At 38.5% G+C, this 25630-nt stretch overlaps 1 protein-coding gene across 1 annotated transcript in view; it reads right to left on the reverse strand.

Annotated features, from left to right (window-relative positions):
- The window catches only part of ST18 (suppression of tumorigenicity 18, zinc finger), a 171836-nt gene that overhangs the window by 24379 nt on the left and 121827 nt on the right, over positions 1-25630 (reverse strand). Inside the window, exons 6-13 of the mRNA XM_010574395.1 lie at positions 25301-25491; positions 20241-21038; positions 17329-17463; positions 15443-15533; positions 13853-13957; positions 12262-12467; positions 8877-9088; positions 92-337 (exon numbers count right to left, since the gene is read on the reverse strand). Coding sequence (XP_010572697.1) covers positions 92-337; positions 8877-9088; positions 12262-12467; positions 13853-13957; positions 15443-15533; positions 17329-17463; positions 20241-21038; positions 25301-25491 — 1984 coding nt within the window. The remainder of the gene's footprint in view (positions 1-91; positions 338-8876; positions 9089-12261; positions 12468-13852; positions 13958-15442; positions 15534-17328; positions 17464-20240; positions 21039-25300; positions 25492-25630) is intronic.

A 25630-nucleotide genomic window follows, 5' to 3' on the forward strand; every position in this document is an offset into this window, starting at 1 on the left:
TCCCTTTAAACTGCATTGGACTGGTTGTCCCAAAGACCATCAGACGGCCACTCATCCAAGGGAAAAAGTCACTCAGGAAGTGAAAAACTACCTCTTTTTCTTCTTCTTTCCTTCCATGGGTCTTGCTGTAGTTGATTGGTGTATCCCAGCCTTCCTGTTCACAAAGAGCCTGGTAGAAGGCTGCATTTACCAGGATGCTGCTTGTTTTGAAAGGAGAAGAGGAAGGAGTGGGAAGTGCTGTGCTGGAAGAAGTGAGAGGCATAACTTTGTCTTGGCTTCGGTTCTTTTTCATGCTCAAATCCAGAGTGCCATTTTCATCCACTTCTATCTCAGCTCCCTGACATGCAACAGGAAACAGACATGTTTAGGTATGGACATGGTGAGGCTGCAACATAACCATGTGGTGCTTTTAAAGGATAAATATAAATGCACGCTTTTATTTAAATTTATCTGAATCTAAACCCAGCTTTTCGATTTATATCAGTTAATGTCCAACTCTTAGGCAGACTTAAGAGCAGCCTCAGTAATAGTATCCCTGCATCTCAGCTTAAACATAGTAAGTAGAATTTAAATAAGAGGCCTCTAAACCATAACCTATACACTCTAAATCTAGTTTTATTTAAAAAAAGTTTAGCTTTAAATCTTCTTGATCTTTTCACTCTTACAGAGAACTATGACCCCAATTCACAGTTAAAAGCATTAATGCATTGTTTAGGTCATCGACAGCATTACTATTACATATCCTCCCTTCCCCCCACACCCCAGAAATATTACAACATCTGCATCATGGGGGAGAGAAGGAGGGGGGAAGAAATATGCCTAAAAGTAGCACAGTAGGAGAAATTTTCACTAGGGTTTTGTAGATCACTCAACGTATTGCCTTAATCATATTTTGACTAGGCCACTAAGGCGCAGGTCTGCACTGAGACTACTAGACTGGGAGCCACTGGAGGATCTTTTAGGAGGTTGTCCCTGATGGAGACCTTCAGCATGAGTTACCAAAGCCTTTGCTACCTGGGAAGTACACAAAGAGCAGCCTCTGACTGCAGGGGGGTGTGCAGTTTGGGGAGAGAGCCAACTTCTCTTTCCAGGCTGCTCTCAGAGCAGCTTCTGCTCACGGGAAGGGGCAAGTGTTGCTCAGCTGTACAAGAAGAAGAAGAAGCAGGAGGGAAGGAAAGCTCACTGTTCTGCCTTACCCTGTCTGACCACAGAAAAAGAGTACAAACTCCTCTTCTTGGAATGACAAAAAGCTCCTGAAAGTGCAACTTACTAATGGAAGCAACAAAAAATTTCCCCTCATGCTCAATATGCAACACTGCATATTGACATATTGTGTATATAAGGATGAGTATAAGACTAGTCCTTGCTATTGCCAGCAATTGCTAAAGTCAAGTAGGGGAAGAGGTAAAAGAGGTGGCTTCTGGACGAGCACTTGGTCATCTAGTTCTGTGTGTTGCCTGAATAAGGTAGAAAACATTCAAAGACATCTACGCATGTAGAATGCTGTAATTAACACTGCTCTGTGTCTTCCTGTTATTGTAATCACTACAATTTTGTATTTGCATCACCACAAAGCTCAGATACCACTTGGGAATTTAGGGCTAGATATGTTAGGTGCTGTATAACTATAGGAGACAGTTGTATAAATCCAGATTGAGACTTCCTACCTTGAGTAATATAAAAGTAAACCCATAGTGTAAGTGAATCATCTAGACACCCTGTTGTAAGTGGAAAAGAGACAGGTATGTCCAGGGGCAAGTTTTTCCATCTTTCTTGGACCTCTTCCTTAGGAAGAGATGAGACAGTGGCAGAAAGGGTCCCTTTTTCTTTCTTCCCATTAGCTATTGCTAATGATTAGTCAACCATTTAATGGCTAAAGATAGGCCATTGAAACTTATCTTTGCTTGAGAGTCTTAAAACAGTTGTGGTGAAACAGGGCATTCTTCCCCTGTGCTGAAAGTGTGACAAAGCCACCCTGGTTGGACTGCAGGCACAAGCTTTCTTCATGCAGCCGTGTCTTCTACCACTGCCAGTGGTGACTCATTTAAAGGTAAAATTTGTCTGATGAAATCTTTTTAATCAGAAGGAAAATGTTGGTAGAAGATGAAAATTTAGGGCCCAGCAATCTCTCCTCAGTCAGACAGCCTGACTCCATTTTGTATTCATGGGCCTAAGACAGATGCCCACCTAGACCAAACCACTACCAAGCCATCTGCTTGCCCCCGGTTCAGAAACTCAGGCACCTCTTATGTTTGCTTCTCCTGCATAGCAAAGTTCTCATTTTCAATCACACAGCTTAAAGAGAGAGATGTTTTATTATATTTATGGGAAGTAAATACACTTCTAATATGTTCATACTAAGACGCTTTGGTTATATCTTTCTGCCCCTTTTTAGTAAATAGTTTAATCTCCTGTGATAGTTTTAAGCCCTGAATTTGACAGTGCAGCTTATCCTGGATAATAACTTAGTAACCACAACATCTTATGCCATCTGTATAATATCAAATACATTTTTATACCAGCATTAATAAACCTTAGTTACAAAAATCCAAGATATTAACTATATCAGTGCCAAGTGCACACTCCAGGATCTGACAATATAGCTCTGCCACGATCGCCCCAGTGTTTTTTGGCTTCATAGTTGATATGTAACTATAGCAATGAAACAGAGCTACAGTAATCAAGTTTAATGACCAATGTAAAGTAAAATGCTAAATATTGTAGTTGCTGACATTTTTCATAATAAAAAAACTTGGGTTAAGTCTGCACAACCAACATTCACATAAAATTCCAGACCTCTGTGACAGATGGCTTAGGAAAGGAAGCCATGTGACTGGGCTGCAGTAGTTTTATAGTGCAAAACCCATAAATAGTGCAGATTCTCTGTCACTGACAAAATATCAACTACTCAGAAGGCAACAGCAACAAAAAAAAGGACCAAAATCAATCAAGCTCCCCTCCTCGATGAAACTGTACGTAGAAAAATATCAGGAAATGTATTGTCTCTGAGAAACAGATACCATTAGCCACAACAAGGAGCTCTGGCTGATAAGCAGATAATTTACTAACATGGACATTTAAACCTTCCTCAGCACTTTCCTGAAATTCACGTAGAAGTTGAGTTGTCCAACATGCACCTAATTCTGCTCAGGGAAGGCTGGGTTGTGTGTTTGTGAAGTAGAGTACAGATGGGGTTTAAGTGAGCTCACAGATGCACACAACAATTAAATATAGTCATGGAAAAAATATCCCCTTTTGCCCATCACAGGATGGATCACACGTTTACAGCATGGCTTTTTATTCAGAATGGTATAAAAGAGCTATCACTTTGCTGCCTTCATAGCAAACTCCAAATGGCAGAGCAAAAAGAGAGGCTAGTCAGAGGTACTGCTCCAGTTTTCATTCCTACTCTCATCCCACCCTCCTCTCAATATGTCTCCTTTGCTTGTTTTACCACGTTTATTTTTACATTAATTTTAAAGTGGAACTAAAAAGACAAAAATGGCAAATGGCAAAAAAATGCTAGAGCAGTGCTATGACATGCTGACAGAAAATGGCACTTACTATGCTTAGCTCAGACTTGTAAAGGCTGTGTTCTCCTCAGTGAAGGCAAGATCTTATTACTGTCAACTCTAGTGCATGTGTGAACAGGCCTATATTTATCCATTTATCATGACATATTTAAAATAGCTACCAAAACAATGTCAACTGTTCTGATTCTTCCTTGAAAATGTAAGCAAAGTAAAGATTAAAATGTATCTTATTATTTCCTAACTTATATTAGTTTGCAGCTGTGTAAACCATTGGAGCCTGATTTTGATCTTATTTACATTTACATTTACATTTACACTGGTGTAAACCAGGAAAAAATCCACTGAAGCAATGAAGAAAAATCAATGAGGGTGAGACGATACACATGGTAATTAAATTCAGGTTACTCCTTATCTAATCCCGCATCAGTGACAGTGTAATCACCCCCACAGATTTTGCAAGCAGCTGGAAAAAGAATTCCAGAACAAAAAAAATGAGTAAAAAATGACTGAAGCATATTTTCGTTATTCCAGGATCTATTCAGTGAAAAGATAAGGTTCAAGTAGTACTCTACTATGAATAACTATCTAAAATGAAGGCTAATACAAATATGTAAACAAAAAAATGGTCTCTATCCTCTTCAAGTGCTTTGTACTTTAAAGTTAAGCTTTTTCAGCCTCCTTTATTTTATGACATCAATATTACAGAATATTTTCTAGTACATTATTAAATCTTGTCCTTAGAACTGAACTACATCAGCTAGGACAACAACGGATGTTGGTTTTTTTGATAAATTACTCCTGCATTTTTTCATATGCTTTTGGTCCATCTGATCACTCACAACATTTAATACTCTGCAGTGTGTCTCCAGTAATGATTACAAGTTAAGCTTTATCTCATCGCTGGATCAGAAAGAGTGAATTATTGTGTCTGCATGAATCTTATTTCAAGCCTGTGACCTTAGGGAGATTGTATCATTACATATAAGGGGTTTTATGTATTCTTTCATTGGCATCAGCCGTACAACTTAATACTAAGTCCAGAGAAACAACATTATCAATGATTTTGCATTCCCACTAGCAGTTCAGTCTAGTTTGGAAAACTCAAAAGAGCAGCTCAGTTCTTGTATTGGGAGTAACTCTGAGACTAGTATCTTGCCATGTGTATGAATACTATTCTTAATGCAACTCCATCCAAAAGAGTATAATCGTTTTCTCTTCTCAGCCAATAAAAATACATGTGCCTGGTCCTCGATTCTTCAAACTTAAATTTAAGCAATTGAGTTCTTCTGCAGCAAATTAAAATACTAATTTGGGTCAAAATAAGGAAACTTGTAACTGCCCAGCAACATCTGAGACAAAAAATGAAGTCACAATTTCAGCCCAGAGCAATTCACAAATTAAAAAAAACCAGCCAAGAAGGTACTCAAAGACCAATATGCACAGCAGTATAACAGGATGGTACCTAGTGATATTCTTGGCTGATTTTTCATCCTGTATTTAGGCTTTAAGGTACTTGGAGTAAAGGACTGCCTGAGAAACGTGCTGAGTAGTAACTACATTGTTGAAATAATTGATGTAATTATCACCATCATCAATATCCAAGAATGGAGAGATGACATAATTTTGTTCAAAAACAGAATTTGAACTTTAAACGTTTTTAGCAAGTGTCATTTTTTTGTTTTATTTCAAGGCATAGTGCGCATATGCCATTTTGTCTAAACAGGTGGGAAAAACACCAAAACAGTCAACAAAATGTTTGGCAAGCAGTAGTGATGAGGATACAGATAAACTGTATTGCTTAGAGCTACCTCTGTGAGACGTGAATGTGGTAAGGGCTTTAAACAGGGAAGATCCCTGGATGTTATGATGATGTACTCTTGCACTGTGCTAAAAACTGCAGGCTAAACCTTCTAGGGAAGTCCTTCTGTTGACTTCAATGGGAGTTGAATGAAGCTATATAAACTGCAAATCAAAGGCAACCAGGAGACTGGTTTGGGGTACTGACCCCATGAGAACTGGCTGATCAGGATTATATTCAGGGGAACAGTTCACTACAGTCCCAGGTGGAGGCTGAATGGCTCAGGCAATGTAACATGAATGTGGTATTAATTATTTTTTAAAACAGTGTCATCAAGGTACCTGATGATCTTAATAATTTGTATGCAGCTGATAGGTAATTCATAGAGAAAGGTTAGGATCTACTTTAGTGATCATTTCAGAATAAATTTATTCTTTAAATTGCTTAATTTATAAATACATACTTTTAACCTTGAGATATTTGGCAGATCACCTTTGTACATTAGATCTCTTTGGAAGTTTTGCTTACCAATGGTACTGTTAATGTGTAATCTGATTTCTCTACCCTCGCTACCTTTGTCTTTCTTTTTTTGGCTTAGACTCTCCCTTTTGAACTGATATGTAGAGAATGTGACATATATATTTGAAAATCCATTAAATTAATGAAATTTGTGCTGTAAAAACCATTTACTTTTGCATTCAAGTGTTATCTATATCTTCAGAAAAGCAGTGAATATTCAAGGTAAAACATCCAACTCTTACTAAAAAATTGACAACACTCTGGAGGTCAAGAAATAAAATTTGAGAGACAGAAAGAAAAAAAAATACTTTGGGAATACACTTGTGCTAAAAAATGTTCTGGTGTTTTCCCCACCTGTTTAAGGAAGGTGTCATATACACACCTTGAGTGACTACAAGAAATTGATGCTTGAAATGTTTGAAGTTCAAGTTCTGCTTTTACAACTTAGAAGCACAATATTTTTACAGCTCTGACAATTGTGTAACTTGCAGAGGATTTCCTGCAAGTCCAGGAAAACCTCTGCAGCCCCACATGTCTTTGCTTTACCACCACACTGCCTCCAATTTGCAAATGTGGCAGTGGCTTGGATTGCTGGGAGGCTGCCTGATGCTCGTATAAGAGCAAACACCTTTACAAGTCAGGAGCTTTGATCTGCTAAAGTACGGATGATGCTAATCAGGTTTTCTTTGGCAAAGGAACAAAGAAATGTGACAATGGGCAGGGCTGAGAAGTCTGATACTATGGGGCTCTGAACACAGCCACCCCACACAGGTATTTTCAGACCTGGAGAATGTGTGTGATATCAAGAGTAGAAAAAGGAAATCGTTAATTCTGTAGTCACCTGTTGATGCCACATTATCTAAGTCCAAACACTAATAAAGTCTCAAGAGATGTTTTTTATCATCTAAAAATTTATAAGGTATTCTACCCGTTAAATATTTACCTTTGCAGCCAATACCAGCCACAAAACAATTCAGATACATTGATAAATATATAGTAGTCTCTTTAAAAATAACCTTATTTTTTGCTTCATATTTTAAAATAGGAAAGCATCTTCATTGAAGAGAGTCTGGCTATTTATTTCCACGATTTTTTGTTTGAATCCTGTATGATAAAAGTAATAAATAGCCAAAACCAAATAAAAATGGGTTTTGCATGGTTTTGGCCATCAAATCTGTTTGGGGCTTGCTTGCCTGTGTTCTGGCCAGAAGCTAATTCTGATTCTTCTGTCAGATGTTTTGTAGCAGTATGCCCTCCAGAAAGTCTGGCAAAAGTGAAGGCAGGCAGATAGCAAGGTATGCAGGTGATTTTCTTTTAGGCTGGATTCCTGGCTGTGAAAAAGGAGTAAGCTATGTGCCCCAAGTGTCTCTCCATATCGTTACTATTATGTTCACTTCCATTCAAATGTTCCCCATGATTTGGCAACTGTGAAGCAGGTATGGAGGAGAAAATCTTTGGGTTATGCCTGGTCCCTTTACTGCTCTTCTCTGGCAAGAAGGTCTATTGCTGAGGTCAGCCAAAGGCTGTGGCAGCAATTTAATCCAGCCATTGGCATCAGTTTCCATTTCCCTGCCGGAAGAAGTCTCTATTGAAGACTGGTGGAAGGAGCTTTCTGCAGCAGATATCAGGGGTGGATCTGTCATCTGGGAAAGGTTCTGTGAGCAATCTTTGGGGGACATAATGTCTGAGTTACAGGAGATGCATGTGGACACACTCTAAAAAGTCTACCCTGTGGCATCTCCCAATGTCAGTTCCAAGATCCAAGACTTCACAAATAGAAATAAAAGGCAGCAAAGTAGGGGATACCACTGTGCAAGGGCACAAGGCTTGGAATACCTAACAAGGTGTTGCACTGGTGGTAAAATTAATGGTTTCACTCAAGGAATAATAGCTAACCCCTTAGCGATGGTGAATGAAGGCCCAGCAAAATTGTAGACCAACAGCTGTGGAAGCCACCTCTAGCCGGACTGAGCCTGGTGCTAAAATAGACAAGGTAGAGCGACACTGACTTGCAGAGAAATAGGTCATCTGTCTTTTGGAGCACACAACATGACTCAGAGTCCCACAGCAGAAACACACCCGCTACTCTGTGTTTTGATAAATACACCTCTTTTAATTTCCCAGTGATTTCTTCTCAAGTTCTTGTAATGGCACCCTTTCATCTACACAGAGGTTTCAAAGTCGCATTGCAGTGGACCATGTGTGACTTTAATAGAAATAATAAACAACAGTGCTCCCACAACCACGGTCATCAGAAGAAAATCTTGTCTATTTTCATCAGCAGTATACTACTATGTAATGGCACAGAAAATAAGGCTCACAGCTCACACAGTACCATTTGTAAATCATAAAGATCCATGAGGAAATGCAGAGCAGAAACCAAAACATGAAAGCCACACAAACATCTACGATATTAGGCAGCTTTCCATTATGAGAGACTTGCCCAAATTATCTATCTCCAAACGCTGTGGGCCTGATTCTCCTCTCTTGCCAGCAGAAAGGAGAATTTTACCGAAGTCAGTTGTTATTTCCCTCCCTGCACCTTGTCAAACTGTCATGAGCTCCAAACACAACAGACTCAATAGGTGTAGTTCTGTTCCATTGCTAGCAAAATATCACCTTGATTAATCACATGATTTTTTTTTTTTTTTTTTTAAATCAGCTTCCAAAATGATCGCTCATGGCAGGTTTCAGAGGGAGGAAAATTCCCTCTTTAAACAGATCTAGCTCATTATCCACCACAGATTGTTGCTGGATTTCAAAGAACCTTCTTTCTTCTTCCCACAAAACTCCCCCCTTGTATTTAGGGCTCAATTATGAAAAGAGTTAACAACATAATTCCTACTATTTATTTATTTTTATCAGAACTGGTCACTACATTACTGATTTTTCCTCTGCCTCTCTTCAAAAGAGCATGCAAACAGAAGCCTCCTTTTTGGGGATTTAATGCAGTCACTAACATGAAAGACAGTTTATTCGCACAGTTCAGTAGCTAGCACACCCTCCAGGTTCTTGGACTACCCTACCTTGGCAGACAGACTCTGTGGTTTGTTGGAGAGGATCTCTGCTGCTTCCCTGCAGCGGGTGGAAAGGTTCAGGATAGCAGCAGCTGCTGCTATGTGGGTGTCTTCACTACATTGACCGTAGCTATAAGAGTTGGCATGGCAAGGGCTCTGTGTGTGGGCGCTAGCACTAGGCAGTCGATTAGAAAATTTCACTGGATTTGAAAAATGCTTTGCTGTTGAAGAGAGATTTGATTAGCAATTGCATGTATGAGATTTTTTCCCATTAAATAGTTTTGTTTCTCAGACTACAGTTTCATACATTAAAATATTCAAAGCATACGTTTAAAACAATCCATTTCCTATTGGCATAAGGGTTTGCAGTAAAAATGGCTTCAGAAACAAAATAATTTAATTTTTACCTGACAAATACACACCTTTCAACAAAGTATCTGAGACTTTTACTCAGATTTTACTCATTCTTTACTCTAGCATTAAAAGCAATGATGTCCAAGGAAAGACTGAACAAGCGTTACTGTGTTGTCTATTGTGACCTGACAACACTGGTGGGCAAATGGAATTGTAAATGTATCCTTATAAAGGCTTCTTCTTGGTGCTCTATTGTGTAAAAAACGAACAGTGACTTGTCCAGTCTTAGCTAAAACAACACTGCTTACCCTACTTAAATGAGTAAGTCTGTTACTTAAGTAGCTTTGCTTATGTGAGTAAGGAGAACAAGACCAGACTCTTGAATGAACCAGAATAATCAGATAAGAACATTACCTGTTAGGAATACTCAGTCCCGATTTTGTGGACATTTTTTATAAATTTAAGTCTACCCTTTAATCAATTAAAAAAAAATTACAATGAACATTCAGAATAAAACTGATTTTGGCTCACTGTCTTATGTTGGCTATCATTGCAATAATATACAAATTTATTAGGCACAAAGAGGTCAGTTGAGAATGAAAAACTAACAGGTGAACAGAAAAGCACTTTCACAGACAAAAGTGGTGTGTGTGGTTCTTTGTTTTCTGCTCCATCAGCAGCACTTACTCTTAAACAGATAGAAAGAACTCTGCTCTCTGTTCTGGCTTTGGGAGCTTGAGATGTCATTAACTGTTGCAGGAAAAACACAGCACTGTGATTTCAGCCCTTAGGAAGCAATAATCACTTCTTTTATCTGTAGCTCTCACAGTGTCCTACCAAGATAAACTAAGCAAAATCCAATTTCTCAGCCTACACCCAGATACACCAAGAACATTTCTGCATATGGCCATCTGCTCGCTCCATAAAGATCTGAGCCCCAAGGCTCTGGATCCCTTTGGATGTAGAGCTTTGGCTGAGTGCATTTTAATGCTAAGACCTACACAAGACATTGAAGAACTCATCTTTCCTCAAACTTGGGATGCTCTAAGAGAAATGCTTGTTTGCATGCACTGACTGTAGCTGAATGCCATATTTGGTTTTTCTATGTACTGGGTGCATCTCAGTAGAGCAATACATAAAAGCCTCCTGATTCAGTTCTCCCTTTCTCCAGTGCAAATGAAAAAGGATTTATCTACCCTGCTGTAAAACTGTAGCACAAGCACAAGGGTCTACATTTTCAGCAGTTACTACAACTAACTTCAAATTCTATTTAAAGAGCAAAAAAGTGCATTTTCCATTACCCACCCTAAAAGAAGAAAAAAAAAAAAGGCAGGCTATGAAGGGTGCATGTTTTGTTAACAAATCAAGTTTATATGTGCAGAATCCACACAGCGCTAATGATGGGCTTTTGGCTAGCTATATTTACATAGGATGCTGAACCAGTCACTACATCATCAGCTTCTTATTGCCAACTTTTGTGTATCTGCATAGTTAAAGCACTCACCTGCTCTTTTACTTTCACCTTTCCATTAAAATAATAGCTGCACACTGCAATCTTTGCAAGAACAACAAGCTGTAAACTTCAGCCCTGATATACTTTATACATAAATTGCATATGTATGCATTTGCATTTGTATAAAAACACTTCAATCATTTTTTCCTTGAAATGAACCTGTGAAATAGACATACATCTGTGCAAAGAGACAGCTAATAGGGAATATTCAATTTTACAAACAAAATTGGAAAATCTGCCACCCAAGAAGCTGGCAATGCACATATTTGCTTTCATTTGAACAAGCCTATTTTCCAGGCCAGATAAATATCTACTTTTCATTTGCAATTTTAAATAAGGTATTTTTATATATACACAAACACATAGATATCTACAAACTTATATATGTGTGTATGTGTGTACTCAGACACATACACAAATACATACATAAATATACAAATTTTATAAATATAGAAAACATATATAATATTGTATAGTATTTGAAGTATATTATATTATAATAATTATATATGTATATATACATATGTAAAATTTTCTGCTTTTCTGTTCACCTTACTATGAATGTTCACCTTTGTTGGGATAAAAGGGATGCAATTTGTTTTCCTTTTTTGTTTTCCTTTATTAAATTTTTTGTCATGAACAAAAGAAACACCAACTAAAGAGCTTTGTGTCACATTGTTTTGCATCTACTTTCTTCTGAACCCAATATGGTGCAGCGAAACCCTTTTTTTCCATTTCCCTCATGGCAACAGACTAATTTGTTTCTTTGAACTAAAAAGTATTTTTTAATGGTCAATACAATGACAGAATCTTGCTGAAGTTTCCCATGCAAATTGTGAAGAGCATCTGCAATAAATAATCAGTGTTTGCCCTGTGGTACCTCATTTGTACAGAGTAGTACCTCAGCAAAACTGTAAGTGATGTAAGCAGAATAATCTTGATAACAATTTGATGCATTTCATATGTCTGCACTAAAAGTATGATGTAGTACAGATATATGAGATATCAAAACTAATTCAATCCAGGCCTGAAAGTAATACAGCTGAGGCACATGGTCATCTAGGACAAATAATACCTGTATGGATGATTCTAAAATGTATCTGAAATGCCTTTAAAGCCTAACTTGGATTTCTTTGTACTACAATTCATTTATGTCTTGTGCAGACACATTCCATGGGACTTCTTGTGACAGCATCCTGTCACATAAAGATATCACAATTTAGCCAAGGAAGAAGGTAACAGATAAGATATAAAACATTCCTTTTTACTCTTCTCTTCACCTGATAATTGTTTTCACAACAACATCAAAAAAGTAAACCTTATAGTGATGATATTTAGCCTTTTAGCATTCTATATTTAAAAAACTAGTGATTATATTTAGCATTCTGGCCACAAGTGGTTAAAGATGTTTCCTACAGAGATTTTTTTAAATTCTCAAAGTTTGAAAGCAGAACAAGCAAAAAGGAAAAAAAAAAAGTCATTGACATTTTGCCCATTTTCCAAGAGATAATGGAGTTTCAAGCTTACATTCAAGGAACTGGGGTGTTTTTCGTCCTTGTGCCACAGGTGCTGTTGTGCGTTTGCCAAAGACTTGTGCATCAAAGCTGGCATAATCAAATGGTACTTTCCCAAACTTCTCCTGTTCTTTCACCAGGGTGGTTCTGGAGGAGGTGACTGGCTGTGAAGTTCTGTAATTGTATTGAGATACCTCAGGCTGCTTCCCTAAATTTGTCCTGCAGACAGGAGGAAAAGAATGAATGAGAAAGACAAGAATATCTTTAAATAACCTTTCCTTGAAAAATAGGATACAGTTGCATCTCGGTATCAGAGTGCGTGCTGTTATCACACGTAAAACTTACTGGTAGGTGTATACAAGAAATAAATAACATAAATATGGTGGCTGACCTAGTAGTCAGAGAACTTTGACTTCATAAAAGTTCAAAGCTGAGGACACAAAAAAATGTAGTATTCTCTAGTAACAGTGTGGGCTATTTACCAGAAAGGTACTGACTTACTTCTAGATTACCACTGTAGCATGGTGCTTCCTTTATTTCTAAAAATTGTCTGGATTTTTGCTAGTCGAAGGACTTGTAATTTTATGGATCACTATTGTTCTTACTTTACTGTGAATGGGTATGGTATAAATATAATATAAAATGATACAAAATAATTGCTTCTGTTATTTGGGAGGAACAAATGATTTATGGTGTGTTATTCCATTTAGTTACTGTTCAGTAACTACTTGTCTTTAGTAATTTCCTAAGGACTTTTCATATGTAGAGTTAAGGCACGTGTCGTTGGCAGACACATGGACATAATATTCTGTAATGGCTCTGAAGGAACCATTAGAGCTGATCATGTCAATAATCCACAAATTAAAGTGTCCCCAAATAGACCTGAATATAATAGGTTGTAATGGTCGTGGTGCCAATGATGTGCAAATTATGCATGTCTGTGGGGTCCATCTAACTCTCAAACAAAATACAATTGCAATAAAAAATGTTTCCCCTTTTTGATGCCATTGTATAAAAAATAAATCAAACTAATTAAACCAATAAACTTAAAATAAAGAAACTCAAAATATGAATTATTCAATGGTGGGGAAACAGAATGAGCAGACTTCTCAACCCTTTCAGGTAACATGTTACTTACTGGATCACTGTAAGAGTCCTCTGAAAAGAATCACAAAATATATAAGGAATGAGCTGCTAAAAGTGCAATAAGGTCAAAGAGATTGCTAATCAAGTTTCAGCGGCCAAAATATTGTAACAAAGGAACAGTTCTTGAAAATTGTTTTAAACATTTTAGCAAGAGAGATTTGGTTTACAGGAGAAAGACATTTGAGAACCATTGATCAGGCTGTTTGTGTTGAAGTAAGATTTAGTGGAATATATTCGATTGTTTTTCAAAAGATACATCTGTTGTCTTTAATGTCAGCCACATGCACGAGAGCCACTGGTTAATTTTGAGATACAGTCAAGTTAGCTTTGCAGAGGTTCATCTTGGAAAACTGAGTTACCCTTGTAGCTGAAATCTGAAATGGGGGAAAGACCTGAGGACTGATCAACAGAGTTTGTGTAGAAATACTTTGGAGAAACTAGTTTGTGAGGGCTCCTACCTGTGAGTCTGATCATGGCACTGCCCAGCTTTTGGAGACTCGAGCTGGTTCTTTTCCTGGGACATGGCCAACTTCTCAGCTGCAGCAATTGGGCAACCAGAAAGACTGTTTAAAAGCAAGGTGAAGAAAAGAAACAAGAAGAAAAAAAAATGTTAAAATGAAATCTTAAGTAAAGGAAATGTGTGCTGCGGGACCCAATGACTTCAAACATCTCTGGCACCCTGTGCATCTATGGGAGCTGCTGCTGCTATTATAGCCCAGATTCATCTGGTTTTCAATCCTTAATGCAAAACTGTGAAACCTGTGTATTTGAGGTGATATATCTGGAAACTGAATCATGTAGGAGTTCAGCTTTGATGTTTTGTGGTTGGCAAGTCCCTAGTAAATTTTTTGACAAATGACATTTACTTTATCAGCTAAACCATGCATATAAGCCTCCTGCTGATTAAAAGGAAAGTGAATTTGGGAAAAAAAACCCAGCAGTATGTAAACAACTGTTAGCAAAGAACACATTTTGTCATTTCAAGTTGTGCTTTCTTTTTTTTCTTTATTAGATTAGAACACATTTTCTTATCCTATTCATGGATTGCTTATGATACAGCTGATGTGCTGCAAAGATGACTGGGGATTTAAAACGGGAAACACAATGGAAAAATATTTACTGGTTCCTTGTATATTCTTGTAGAGGAGCTTGTAATCTCTCCAGTAAAGACTAACTTTTTGTATTAAAGATAGTAACATATATGAAAATCCTTGATTTTGGTACACTCATACAATAATCAATCAAGCAAGCAGCAGCAAAAAAAGAATATCCCACAAAAGTTCAGTTCAACAAAGAAAGTTGGTTTTGAAATTTTTATGACCCAAGTTTGACTGTAAGACATTATATTTTTCCAGAAGCACTGTAATGGAATACTTTGGCTTGCTGGCTTCCAGCAGAAAGCAGTACTGACAAGAACCATGCCGACAGCAGTGGCTTGCTGGAGAGGGAGCGTGTCGGCTCTCTGCCTCACCTGCAGCCCAGCTGTGATTCCCCAGCTGCCTGTCTGGAAAGCTTTTCTCAATTTTACTTTCTCCCTGCAGGCAGCAAGTTAAACAGACGGGAGTATTCCAAGTAGGAAGATGACATTCCTGAGGTATTACATGGACTCTAAAATATTCCCCTTAAAATTTTCTGGTTTGCTAAAAGGGAGTATGCTTTGATGGGAAGTTACTGCCAAGGACTACCATGTATGTGGTGCAAAATGAAGAGGCTTTGGTTTCAGCTGGGTTTTCCAGTTGTAGCAATAAAAATTTGTGAATTCCTTCCCCTTTTACATGATGATGTTTCACTGTGAAGACTATGATGAAATTGTAGTTTGAAATCTCATCTGTGAAAAATACTAGTGGAATTGGCCATCCTCAGCGTTGCAGCCATTTTTTTTGTAATGAAATTAAACACAATTATTTGGTTATAAATAATTTAGGATACCCTTGCAGTTCGTAAGCATTCTGCAGTGTAGCACTTAACATCTAATTCCAGGATGTGCCCATCAATTTAGTCCAGAGTACATGCTAGATTTCAAGTGGACAGGAACTTTTCTGACATACCTTCTGTGTGTGTTGCGATTGCTGTTGACATGTCCTCTTCCAGTGCATCCTGGGGTGGGGCACTTTAAAACATTTTCATGCATGGCAAGTACTAAACAGGAATAAGGAAAAAAAAGGTGATAACATGCATCAATTAAAAATACACATATTAAAAGGAAAAAGAACATTTCTTCTTTGGACTCAGGTTCTCAATTCTGTCACATTTTGATGACAAAAGAAAAGGAGAAGCAAAGGACCTACAACACAGCATGGCTGGTGCCTCCAGCATATACCGGTTTATCCCTATATTGCTGTAGTGTTGCTTCTCACATGAACATAATTGTTTCTAGGGACTTTAAAAGACCAAAGGTGGAAGTCAGCAAGGATGTTACATCATGGAGCCCTTTGCCCTCTGATTCATACACCACTAACACAGTCGACTAGAAAAGGGGGGTGATAGAGGAGCCACAAGCCACCCAGTCATGCTAAGTATAGCTGCAGTCCCTCGCTGTCTCAGGGAGGGAAAGCTCTCAGGTACAGGAAGGCTTTTTATGCCTTGCAGCTGAGTAAGATGGTCTGATCTGAGCATGTCCCCTTTGAACCCTGATACCCTGAGCTGTGCTGAAACTACTTTAGGCCAATTGGTCATGCTGCCAAGCAGCGGCTTACATTCTCAGCAGTGGTTACTACCTCTTGTGTGTACATTTCATATGCCCTTAGATGTGGATCATCTTTACTAAGACTGAGATGTATGTGTTAAACAGAATATGTCTTAGTACATCTACTCTCATGATATTACATTATTACATTACCCCTTTGGGTGCACAGTGCTTCAAATAATCTGATGGTTCAAGTCAACTGATTTCTTCTGTCAGGAACCAAATAATTCCCCCCTCCCCCCCCACCCCCCCAGCAGGACAGAACACATCTGATTGGAAGTGTGATAATTAACAAGGACTTGTTAATTTTAACTTTTTAGAAAGTTAATGTTGCTAAGGCCTTCCAAAAGCAGCAGCCTGCTTAACTCAGCAGATGTTTCCATAAATACAGTTTAGTACCAGACTGAAAAAAAAGGGAGAGCTACAGTTAGGAACAGGATGTTGGTAAAGTGCAAGTATCCTTTTAATTTGTTGTTATGCATGCCACGACAAAAACCCAATCTGAATAACTAGGTTGTTTAAACGAATAGTTTCACATTCGATTTTGGCTTATTATGCAGCATTTCATTGCATCACATTGCAGGATTACACACACACACAAACCAATGTAATCAGATCAGCACAGTCAGAAATAAGCAGGGAATTCAGGCTAGACTGGGCATAAAAGGGTTAGAATGACACAGTCGTATGAGAAGGACGTGCTGTGGACCAGCGCTGGGAGGTACTGATGGAAGTAACCTTTTTGAGCTCAGTGGTAAGGGGGATGCTGGAAACATCTCTGAATAAGCATGCCCAGGCCTCTCAGTTATTGGCAATGGAAGGCAGCAGCCTCGGTGTGTGATTACGGCAAATCAGGTTGCAGCTCTGAAACAAGCAGGTGAATTCTGTGCTGCATGACTTAGCAAAGGCATGGGCAAGCAAGATCTTGAAGATTCGTGGGACTACAGTGTGGAGGTCTGCTGGCAGGGTGGGGATAGTTTGGCTCTGATCTTATTCTTCCCAGGCTACCTGAGGAGCCTACTGCTGTTCGTAACGCTACTGCTAAGGAGTGCTCGAGCTTCACGAGTGTGGGAAGTAGGCCTGTGACTAAGAGCTGAAGGGCAAAGAATGTGCGATGGCTCCTCTCTCGGCCTCCTTCTGCAATCTCACCCAGAAAAAGTGGCTTTATTTTCCAGCATGAGCACACACTACCCACAATACCAAGCCAGATCCAGTTGTTATTCTGGACTGCAGGGTGATGATACTCACTTTCTAGTGGCACTCTAACTTTATGTGGGCAGCCTGAGAGGCTGCGGTGGTGAGGGTACAGCCCAGTCACATGCCCTGTGCCATCACATCCTGGGATGGGACATTTGGTTTCTCTCTTTTCAGGCCTGGGTGAATCTGCAGAGAAATCAGATAAGGATTTTGTTTGGGTTTAGCCCCCGTCTGCACCCAGCCGAGCGATCCTAGTAGCGTAATGCTCTCTATTTTGTATTTCAGATGTAATTCCTACACAAAGTTTTAACAGAGACATATGCCATTTAAGCATTACTTTAGGTTTTCACGAAGCCCTTTAAACTATGGCTCCCCCCTCCCAATATGCCATTTATGTGCTAAACTATATAGCTTTAGGATTGCAGTGTCATTTATTCCATTCAGAGCCTCACACAGGACAGAAGCCACAATCCAATAAGCCAGAAAACTGGCAGCATCAGCCAACAGCAAGATCTATAAAGGAATAAATAAAAAAGCAGAAACAATCTTTTACTCTGTTAATGTCAGACTCCAGGAAGCTGGGACAACCAAATAAAAGCTGAGGTGTAAAACAAACAAACAAACAAACAAAAAGCATTTCAACCAGAAGCCATTCCTTAAATATCGCAGATCTCTAGGCTGTAGGTTCTTTGTTAGGAGACTGAATACATGCCACTTTACATTTGAGAGGCAAGGCAAGCAGCTCCCTCTGGTACACATGGCAATGCCGCTTTGTGGAGCAGCCCACAATGACAGTGAAAACATGGAGCAGCCGATACCCTTTCAAAGACGAGGTCTCAGCCCAGCCCCACAGCTACCACTCTGTAATGGCCGCAGTGCATTCCCAATTTTTGTTTCAAGCACCTAGAATTGTGCAAGAAGCACTGGTCAGAAAGCCTTTATTTGATTTCCAATGCAGGATCAAAAGTCTGGGCGAGAAAGGAATGAATTCTGGTCCAGAAATTCTCTTGTGAGAAATCTGGAGGAAGTGGCTGCATAAATTGCTGAGGATGGTTTTAGCTCCATCTGTGATTGGCTGCCAACAGCATTCGGTGCTGGGGGAGAAAACAGCTGCAGCCAGCACAGGGAGCAGCCTCCTTCAAGCTCATTTTGTTGGACTGTGAGGTAGGATGTGCTTAGGGACAGGATCACCAGGGACAGCTGAGGGTTAAACTTCCTGGCAAGGTTTTAGGTAAAAAAAAAAAAAAAAAAAAAAAAAAAAGAAATAAGGAGGAAAGAAAATAGACTGAGCATCAACAGGAGACCACATGCTTTTGAGAATCACTGCAAATGGGAGGTGCTGCAATAGTGGACTGGAAATAAAGAGGGACCCTGAAACATGATTTAAGTTTTCCCCTACTAATTGGAAAGGTTTATCAATAAAAAGATGGAAAAATATAAATTAAAGACCTGCTTTTCTGATGTAGCTTCCAAGACAGAAAATTAAGAACTGATGGATTTGATGGTGGATTTTTCAGAAGGAAGAAACAATTAATTATGTAAGGTGAAAAAATTATGTGCCTGATACTACATTGACTAAAATCACATGGTGTTTATGCAACCTGAACAAAGCCTAATTTGGTCCTCCATGACAGTTATATCTGAACTTGCCTGCAAACTACAGCTAATAATAATATGAGGCCGATCAGGAAGGGCCAGATTCTGCCATGCTTATCGTCACTGCTCCGTCCTAAGTCTGCTGTGAAAAAGTCACATTGACACCAATGTGAACCTGGTGAACACAGCTGGTCTCAGGATAAGACAAGGTATCTGTAAAATTCTTGTATATACCATAGTCATCTGAGCAAATAAAGGTTCATGTAGGAGATAGACTAATACCAGGCATGTGCAGCTTAAGACATGCTAATGAAAAGACTGCTTGAGACAGAAAAATGAGATGCATGCATATTCTTCCCAAATGCTACAGGAAATATTTTATAGTTTATAGTTTTAACTGACAAAAACTTGTCAGTTATAAGCTAAATGCTTTAGATAACCACACTACTGTAATATTTGCAATGTCCACAGGGACTACTCTAAAGTAGCATGAGAAATACCAAAGTAAACCGTTTATCAAAAGCAGAAATTGCAGCAATGCCGGGGTGACCTCACTGTATTTGGAAGCCCAAAAGGAAAAGTCGAAAGATAGATGAATGTATTGTTACTTACTACAGCAGGGAGTGTGCTTATAAAATGACATCTCTTGATGTTCTGTAATTATCCTCAATGAGGAGTTCCATACGAGACAGCCCAGTTTACAAATCAACCCCAAATCTTTTAAATCTCCACTTCTGGAAGCCTGATTAAATACCGAAAATGGAGCAATGTTCCTACAGCTTTGTAGGATGCCACAAACCATTAGAAACAATAAAGATTTTGGAACTTACTGGTAATTCTGCTGATGGTGAATGAGGCAGAAGAGCACGGCTTGTGCTTTCCTGGCTCAGAAGTGCTGGCTGTAGCAAAATGTAATGTTGATATGTGTAGTAGACTGAACTCAGAAAACACATGGCTTAGGAATTAGGTGGTATGTTTGGAAGAGGCCAATTTTTCACCCTAACCTTTCCTTAAGCACCATTTTAATGCCTTCTCTTTTGGCTGCTGAAATTTAGGAGGTATGTATTAGCGGCCTATGGAGGAGGAGGCGGAGGAGGAGGAAAAGGAGGAGAAGGAGTGCCAGTGCCAGCTACACAGCCCTTTTAGTACCCATTACTGATCATTTCACATAGCGGTTTGGCAGGAAGCCAAGTACGTAGCGTTTAACCTGGTTAGATGTAAGGCACTGGTGTGAAGGTACATAATTAACAAAATTACCAGCTAAATTCCAGATTCTTTACTGTTGCTATAAAACCCAGCTCAGAATCCTCTATCAGTCACAGGATAAATGCTTAAGCCAGTAAGAACAGCCAAAAATACTTCCTTACGTTTGTTGCTAAATATCTGTCTCCCACCAATGTCAATAACTTTGGTTTGTCTCCTTTCCCCTGCTAGATGCTCCAGAAGAAACCTGTCCAGTTCCTTGTAGGTGCTGTGAAACACATGCCCTTGCTCCGCCTGCAGAGCGATTGCTTGTTCTAGCAAACTCAAGTTCCCTTTTGTTTTGTCCAGCTCAACCGACACTTCTGTGGTTTCTGACAGGCACTCATTGTCATCTTCTTCACTTTCAGGGAAGGGATTCTGAATTCTCTTCCCGAAAGGATCGGGGTGAGACTCCTGGGGTGCTCTTAGCTCTGTTTCTGAGTCACAAAGTGTTTCACAGGGGCCAAATTCTACCTCTTCCTTCTTAATTTCTGGGACTTCCAGGATGCTAGGTTGATTACACTCTACAATATACTTCTGAGTTACATGGGGCTTTACACTAGTTTCTTCTGAGAAATTTGAGGAGCTGTCCCACTCGTTGTCCATAATTTCAGAGTTGCTTTCATTTTCCTCAGATGAACAGTACTTTGGGTCAGAAATAACAGTCTTTTCCTTTCCTTCAGCTGAGTTAATCATGTAACATTCATCAGTGTCATCACTTTCTGTTTTTAAGGATTGAATGCCACTATCATTTAGGTTTTCTGCCACTGTTTGACTGGGTGCATCTTTTGCTAATTTTCCCATGTTCATCAAAGATTTGGCCATGGCATCTTGATAGCTGGAGTAGTTATCTTTTCCTTGACTAGAGCTTTCTTGCCCACCCGAATGAGAGGTTTCCTCTGATGATTTTGGAGTTCTTTCCTCTGCATGAGAAAAAAGCAAGAGAAAAATATGTAAGAATAACTGGTTTTTGTATCTTGTAGAAGTGATATGAAGACGTTTACTTACCAATCACCATTTCTTTACTCAAAGGTACTCTGAAATGATTGAAATCACACCAAGGCTGTGTTTGAAATGACTGCTTGTAGCATCAGGAAAAGCCCTTCTAAGATTATATCTACTTTATATTATAGCTCCAAAGCTATATAAGAAATAAATATGTTGCCATTTTTCACTGATGGTGAAGACATATATTATCTTAGAACACATGTACATTCATATCCATTCATATAAAAATAATGTGCCATATATAGATAGAAACTATATATACACACAATCTATATAATACATGCATATATATATACAAGCACACACACACATATTTAAAATTCCTCTGATCTATTTTCACTTTTCTTTTATCTAAGATTCCCAACTATTTCTCAAAACAGACCCTAATTACTTTCCCAGTCACTCCAGATCCCATGAAAGACCTTGACGGAAAAAACCTCAATACTTCACAAAGGGCGAGCTCCTGGTCACCATTGCAATTGCCACATTAAGTGATAGATCAGGTCATGCACAGGCAAACAGAAATGGTTGTTATATACAGACTCATAAAGGACTTGTTAAAGACACCACTGAAGTGCATCCTGTCTTTATAAACATCTTTCTTCAGAAGAAAAGCAGCAGCCAGCAGGTAATAGAGGCTGCATGTAGGAGAGGTTGTCGGTGTGGAAGACAATATGCCTTTTGTATCTCATTTAATTTTTTATAAACATTTCCTCTGACAAGGACACTCAAAAATACATCTCCATCATCTTCCTTTCTGGTAATTATCTCTCTAAAATCAACACTGGCTTGCCAGGATCAAGTAAATATTGCCATAGTAACTAAAAGCATTTTTGGATGAAGGGAAGAATTTAGTCACAACACTAGCCCCTTCAATAATGCTGATTATAGGGTACATTCTTTTGTTGGGATCTATTCAACATAAACTGAAAAATTTAACATTTTACTTCCTAGAAAGGAGGATGAATAAACAAGCACAGACTATTTTATAAGATGTGTCTCTCCTCTCCTGAATCAGAAGAACTCCAGGTTTAAATAATAAATTAAGCATAGTCTAAAATGCAAATGAAGTTTCTCTCAATAACACAGCGAGCTATTAAGAGAAAGTGTAAAGGGTTATGATAATTTTAAAGTATTATGAACTACAGAAAACAAATAAAAAGCATTTTCAGTGAATATGTCCAATTCATTGAACTATTCTCTCAATCCACTTAACTACCCACATGTGTACAATAATGATTTATAGACATTATACCTAATTATGCATATTTGGGCTGTGTTAGAGTGCCTAACAAAAGCTCTAGAAAGCAACAATTACCTCTGTTGCTTAGCTACATAGTTTAAAATATTCCTATTAAGTGCAGATTATTGTGGAGGGGAAAAGGGGGACAAAAATGCACATGTGCACCACAATGCATTTCACTTTACTGCTGCCAAACTGTTAGCATTTTGGGTCATTTCCAGTTTACATAATTGTTTGGTTCAACTGTTTGTTATATGTTAAAAGAAAATATTGATTAATTCTTATTCTTCTTCAGAAAATTGGACTCATGCAGGGAGAGGTGGCCTTGTGCACTGTGTGCATAAAGTTGTGTGTTTAAAAAAAATGTCTGTAAACCTTGGTGTAACTTTTTAGCAGCTGGTCTAGCACCACACACGTTGCAGCATTCTGAATAAAGAAGTCTGCTGTCTTTTCACGTCTCAGCAAGTAAGAATGATGATTTGGCTCTATAACCAACTTGAGTCAAATGGGTATTTATTATTTGTTCTTCTGCCATTTGCAAAATAACAGAATCCCATCAGTGGGTCATTTCAAAATGTAAGACATTCTAGCTTTAAAAGAAATCTCCCACCCTTCAAAGGAAAACAAAACTTGATAATAGTAACAGGTTTTTTCAGTTATTTTTCTGGGGAGAAGAAGAAAAATAAATGCATTATAACAGATTTTTGGTCCTTAAGTAATCAGCAATTTTTAAATGCAATGTTTAAAAATTTGTTGTTGAACCAGTCTTAATGGTTCAGCTGTCCCAGCTTTGCTTTTCACTTCTACAGGCTGTAAATTTACTTTAAAAATAATCAAAACTCAGCTTAGTTTACAGTTGCATCAATCCATGAACTGAAGCATTAACTGATCAACAGACAAAAATCATGAGTTCATAATAAGCAATACTACATTAAGAAATTACAAATAAACATACATACCCAGACCAGCTGTATGCTTTAGCTGAAATTTGTTTTGTAGCTGGCAAAATTAATGCAGCAGTGGATAGGTTGTATTATCACTGACACAAGCAGGTTGGGAGAAATCTCATTGGTATCAGCTAAATCTTTTGGAAATCAAGTGGTTTTTTTCTTTTAGTGAGGGGCTGAGTGCGAATAGGGTTCCCCTACATTTATATCAATGGACCTGGCCCAACACTTGCCCTTTTTAAAAAAAGGAACCAGTTAAATGACTTAGGTTTATGTGTATATGGCACAAGTTCTACCTTTACACCCATCATAGTACTTTCCCTTCAGTGAGTTCTTCAAGCTGTGCAGAGGACAGACGCAAGGGAAAGAAAAAACACATTACTGAGGGCAGCTCTGGATGACCAGCAACCAGGCTGAATCAATACAAGAAAAAACAGCTAAACCCTATATATCTCAAAAAAAAAAAAACCCAAACAAAAAAAGCATACAGGAACTCTTACTCAAACAGCTTCCCTTCTGGTGTTAGAAGATAGAAATACTCCTTGCAGGCTGGACAGGCACTGAGAACCATGGAGCTTTTTTCATGATAAATTTAGCTTAGTAATGTCACCCAAAAGACAGAGACATTGGGTATCACCTTGTTAATTAATGTTCTGTTTGAAGAGGGAGCTTCCTTCTAGGCTTTCACACTGATGGGATGGAGATCCCTGGAAGAGACTCCTCCTAGAAGACTTACAAGTGACAACTGGCTGAAATCTTTGTGGTATAGAAATGACACAAATACCTCCGGTAATTTCGGTAAAACCAGGATTTGACTCTTTAATCTGAAAGACAGCCTCCTTCCTCTTCTATGTGTTTTATAGTATTCATATGTATAAAATTTGGGTGTTTTGTTTTGTTTTTGAGGAAATTCTATTTAGAGTGGCTAAAGATGTAAATTCCTAATCTCAGTTCATCATAGAATCATAGAACAGCCCAGGTTGGAAGGGACCTTGAAAGATCACTTGGTCCAAACTTTTGTGGGAAAGGGAACCTAGATGAGATTATCTAGCACCCTGCCCTTCCAAAATATTTGATAAGAAGAAACTGAGTGGAAAATAAATTACCTTTAAACTCCTGTAGCAACAAGCAACTGAGTGGAATAGAAGTTCATTCTGCTTTCATATTATCTATGATTACTAATTTCCCAGTGTCAGATCACATTGCTTTTATCTTGACATTTACTATCCACTGATGACTCCTCCCTTCAAAACAAATGCAGAATATATTCCACTGATATCTTCTAACTTGCCTGATTAACTATTTGTTCAGGACTTCTTAAACAAGTATGTGACAATGAGTTTAGTTTTATATTTTTTGTTCATCTTGAATATATATAAACATGTTAGAAAGAAAAAGCAATAAAGACACACTGTAGCTATATCTTTCTGTCTCCCCATCCTCTTCCATATTTTCCAGCATACACATTGTAAAAGTTTCTATAAATTGTTGGACGTTTGGCTTAGCAGAGTTGGAATAACAAGTATAAAAGTGCTGAGTTTAATAATCGTGTTAAACAGAATACACGTAGCAGTCACACGCATGAAATTGCTTTGCTAAATGTTAAAGTCAACAATGTTTTGCTAAGCATTTTTTTTCTTCCTAAGAGCTCTGTATATTCCAGTGAAAATCTGCTCTTCATAAATGTGTTTTTCTCCATGGTGGGCTTAACCTTGTTCTTTGACAGAGCTAGTGGAGAAGCAGATGCTTCTCCATATCTGAACTGCTGCAGTAGTTGTCTCTCTGTGTGACCTACAAAGCATTTACTAGACCCCAGGAGGAGTTATTGTACAAAATAATTGGAAGTCCGATGTTTAAGCCTGGACAGAAATGCACCATTCCAACTCTGTTAGAAGTCAAACACATTCTGCATCCTTTTTGAAAATACTGTTTCATATCTCCCTTCCTGTGAAATTCAGGTTCAAGCAGAGGCACACTGCCTGACTACCTGGAGTTGAGCTGCTTTCGAGGACACTGATCTCTTCCTGTAAATCCGTCCTGTCTTCATTGTCTTCTTTGCATTCCAAGCTGGGGCTGTAGTGGCGGGGTTTCATTAACAGGGACTTCCTTTTGTTGACGGGAACGCCTGATATCTGTTCTTCGGCTTTTCTCTTCTTAGCCATGGAGCATTTGTAGGCACTGCAATGATCAATCACCAATGATAGAGAAAAAAGTGGGAGAAGTGAGAGGTAAATTGTTTAAAAAATAGCACCATCCTCTAGCTTAATACCAAGTATAAAAGTGAGGACTGACAAAATATTAATTCACTTGCAGTTTC

The sequence above is a fragment of the Haliaeetus leucocephalus genome, unplaced genomic scaffold (assembly GCF_000737465.1).
Source record: "Haliaeetus leucocephalus isolate CR32 unplaced genomic scaffold, Haliaeetus_leucocephalus-4.0 Scaffold428, whole genome shotgun sequence".
NCBI lineage: Eukaryota > Metazoa > Chordata > Aves > Accipitriformes > Accipitridae > Haliaeetus > Haliaeetus leucocephalus.